The following is a 3,751-nucleotide window of genomic DNA, read 5'->3' as shown; positions in this document are numbered from 1 at the left end:
AGACTAAGGCGCCCCCTGGATAGACGGCAGGATAATCATCCCTACTACTGCACTGCAGCACAGTTTAATTCAATTGGGACATATAAGGGGTACTGAAATGAAACAAACTTGGATAAGCCATGTTGATGGTCCAATGAAGGACATTTCTTCTAATCACACGGAGACAGACAGCTGTTACAGGGAATAACAAGTATACTGTTTCCTGCGGTGTATTACAGTGTTGTAATATTACTTTTGTCCACAAAGTGGCAGTGTTGTCCCATTATTCATTGCAAAATCATGCAACAGATACTGTAATGAAGTTTAAATGAAGTTGAAAAGTGAGACCCTACTCTTTCTTTTTTGATTGTTTGTATGCACATCTCTATTGAAGATATTTCATAAATTCACCACCAGATTACGTTTATATTAGCCCTCGACAAAAGTCAGACAGGAACTAATGTAAGGGGAACCTTTTTACGTACTGTGTGGTATCCTATGGAAGGGATTACTACAAACGGCGCACTGCTATTTACCAGAACTGTTTCCTGTGTCAACATATCTTGCTAGCCGGAGCGAAAAGTACCCACGTTCAACTGTTGTGTGGTAATGAAAATAAGTATCATTTTATTACACTGTATCAGTAATATTGTGTATGTCATTATATTATAATGTGTATTGGTAATCTGATTACGTAGTGGACTGGTTTTATTTTTGGTACGTTGATTGTTCGTCAAACTGGAAGGCAACGACTGACGAGCTATTTGAGTAGACAGCTAGCTGGCTAATAGCTTCTGATAGCTTGGTGCTTCAGCTGTTATTTGTACGGTTAGAGACTTGATGATGGGCTCGTCTCTGATTCAGGGTTTGAAGTACATGTTAAAGATGTGTTATATTTAACACTGTACCCTATAACTAGGTGTCTAGTTAGCTAACTAGCTAGTCACCTGAAATTATACATTTTGAATTGTGGCCGAAATGATTTGAATAAATTCGGGGTTTTTTCAGGGACAGGAGTTTCAAGATAAAATGGGTGAGTGAAAGTTAAACTGACTTTTTTTAAAATTTATTTTTGTTGCATGTCACCAAATAATAGGCATAAATTACCCATGAATTGAAACGCAGTTTAACAGTCACTTTTTCCTCTTCCCCTCATTAGATGGTGAAGAGAAGACCTACGGTGGCTGTGAAGGCCCAGATGCCATGTATGTGAAGCTGATCTCCTCTGATGGCCACGAGTTCATAGTGAAGAGAGAACACGCCTTGACCTCGGGGACCATCAAAGCCATGTTGAGTGGACCAGGTAAGTGGTGTTTGATATAGCATAGAATCTGCCAAGGTCCAGAGGTAGAGCTGCTCCCTGGAGGCAGTGGTTCAATCCCCTGTTCTTCCCTCCTCTCTCCTGTAACCCTTTCACCCATCCTCTCATCTCATATTCTGTTTTGTTGAGAGGGCAAGCAGACATTCAGACTGTTGAGGCAGGACGGGACAACATGTTGGATTTACATAAACAATACGAAAGGGTAATGCGATCGAAAAAGCCCATGATTGAATCAACTTGTTAGTCCAATGAATCACATACTGTATATCCTTTGGACTAGTTGTATAGCCGTTGAACTAGTTGTACACATGTTCAATCATGCTCATAATAGGTTCAAAGACTAGGCATTTTCAGAACTTTCTTTACCATAATCCCACATATTAGTTGTAATCCTTTTCCCAACTTGCTCTCAATGCTTGTAGGCAGGAAGTGCCAACGGTTAATCATTTTGAATAAACAAACGTAACTTCTGATCCACATCTCAGACCTATAAATGTTACTTCTGATCCACATCTCGGACCTATAAATGTTTCTTCTGATCCACATCTCGGACCTATAAATGTTACTTCTGATCCACATCTCAGACCTATAAATGTTTCTTACATTTTTTTCCCCCACAGGTCAGTTTGCAGAGAATGAAACCAACGAAGTGAACTTCAGAGAGATCCCCTCCCATGTCCTGTCCAAGGTGTGCATGTACTTCACCTACAAGGTCCGCTACACCAACAGCTCCACAGAGATCCCAGAGTTCCCCATCGCCCCGGAGATCGCCCTGGAACTACTCATGGCTGCCAACTTCCTGGATTGTTAAAAACAAAGAAATGTAGCTACTGAAACATTTGTTTTGACTATTTAACTTTGTTTCAGATATAAAACAAAACCGTGAATGATGAGTACTTTGTCTTTTAAGCTTTTGTTTATTTATATATATTCTTTTTTTGCTACTGGCTTTATGTCCACCTTTTTTATTGGTTAGTAATGACTCTCATTTGAATATAATAAACTAATATGGCTGCACCAGTTGCTCCAGAATGTGGCTAGCACCTGGTAAACAATCGTTCCTTACCTCCCCACCACAATAAAGGATGTTTGGTGAGTGTTTTTGGTGCTTAATGGGTCCCTTGTGTGATAAACATTTACACGTTTATATTCATTTAGAATAGCTGTTGGAGGAGTTCATCACATCCATTTATCTGTGGGCCTGATACAACAGTCGGGTGATGGTGTTGGATGACCTTTGTGATTTTTCACCACAGGGAGTTATCTGCTCCTGATGGGATATTCATTAGGTCATACCTGAGAACCTAACTGAATGAACTTACATAAACAAAGTATCACGTCCGATCTCTATTCACAAAGCCTTAGAGTAGAAGTGCTGAGCTGGAGGACTCCAGTGTGGCGTAAGGCTGGAGCAGCCTTACGCCACAGCAGGCCGCGACCGGAAGAACCATGAGGTGGCGCGCAATTCACCCTGCATCGTCCGGGTTAGAGGAGGGTTTGGACGTCCTTCTCCGTCCCTCTCTAGCGACTCCTTGTGGCGGGTCGGGCTCAATGCATGCTGACCTCAGTTGCCTGTAGTACTGTGTTTCCTCAGACACATCGGTGTGGCTGACTTCCGGGTTAAGCGAGCAGTGCGGCTTGGCAGGGTCATGTTTCTGAGGACGCATGGCCCTCGATATACGGCTCTCCCGAGTCCTTACGGGAAATGCAGCGACATGACTGTGACTACCAATTGGATACCACGAAATTGGGGAGAAAAGGGTGGTATCTAGGATCAGTTTTGTGTTTTAGTTCAAAATGAATGTCTGATAAAATCATGAAGTCGCTCTCCTTTTCGTTCTAAAATGTGTGGATTTGTTTACAAAGGAGATGACTACAGGAAAAAGAGGACCAAGCACGCCCCGATTCTCATCGACGGGCTGCAGTGGAGCAGGTTGAGAGCTTCAAATTCCCTGGTGTCCACATCATCTACAAACTAACATGATCCAAGCACACCAAGACAGTCGTGAAGCGGGCACGACAAAACCTATTCCCCCTCAGGAGAAGATTTGGCATGGGTCCTCAGATCCTGCGCCATCGAGAGCATCATGACGGGTTGCATCACTGCCTGGTATGGTAACTGCTCGGCCCCCGACTGCAAGGCACTACAGAGGCTAGTGCGTACGGCCTGGTACATCACTGGGGCCAAGCTTCCTGCCATCCAGGACCTCTATACCAGGCGGTGTCAGAGGAAGGCCCTACAAAGCGGTACGAGAGCGCCAAGTCTAGGTCCAAGAGGCTCCTAAATAGCTTCTATCCCCAAGCTATAAGACTCCCTCTCTGCATAGTCACTTTAATAACTCTACCTACATCTACATATTACCTCGATACCGAAGCGCCCACACATTGACTCTGTACCGGTACCCCCTGTATAAAGCCTCCACATTGACTCTGTACCGGTACCCCTGTATA

The 3,751-nt window shown here is 43.6% G+C and overlaps 1 protein-coding gene across 1 annotated transcript; it reads left to right on the top strand.

The window, feature by feature from the left end:
* The first annotated feature begins 472 nt into the window (after window positions 1-472).
* LOC109876028 (elongin-C) lies at window positions 473-2,401 on the top strand. The gene is made up of 4 exons (XM_020468509.2): window positions 473-585; window positions 988-1,012; window positions 1,139-1,282; window positions 1,921-2,401. Exons 2-4 carry the CDS (start codon window positions 1,009-1,011, stop codon window positions 2,109-2,111), a joined length of 339 nt encoding a protein of 112 aa, XP_020324098.1. The 5' UTR covers window positions 473-585; window positions 988-1,008; the 3' UTR covers window positions 2,112-2,401.
* The last annotated feature ends 1,350 nt before the right edge of the window (window positions 2,402-3,751 follow it).

This window comes from Oncorhynchus kisutch, linkage group LG18 (assembly GCF_002021735.2).
Source record: "Oncorhynchus kisutch isolate 150728-3 linkage group LG18, Okis_V2, whole genome shotgun sequence".
Classification (NCBI taxonomy): Eukaryota; Metazoa; Chordata; class Actinopteri; order Salmoniformes; family Salmonidae; genus Oncorhynchus; species Oncorhynchus kisutch.
Note: the sequence above shows the minus strand (reverse complement) of the source record. Positions and strands in the feature narration are given on the sequence as shown.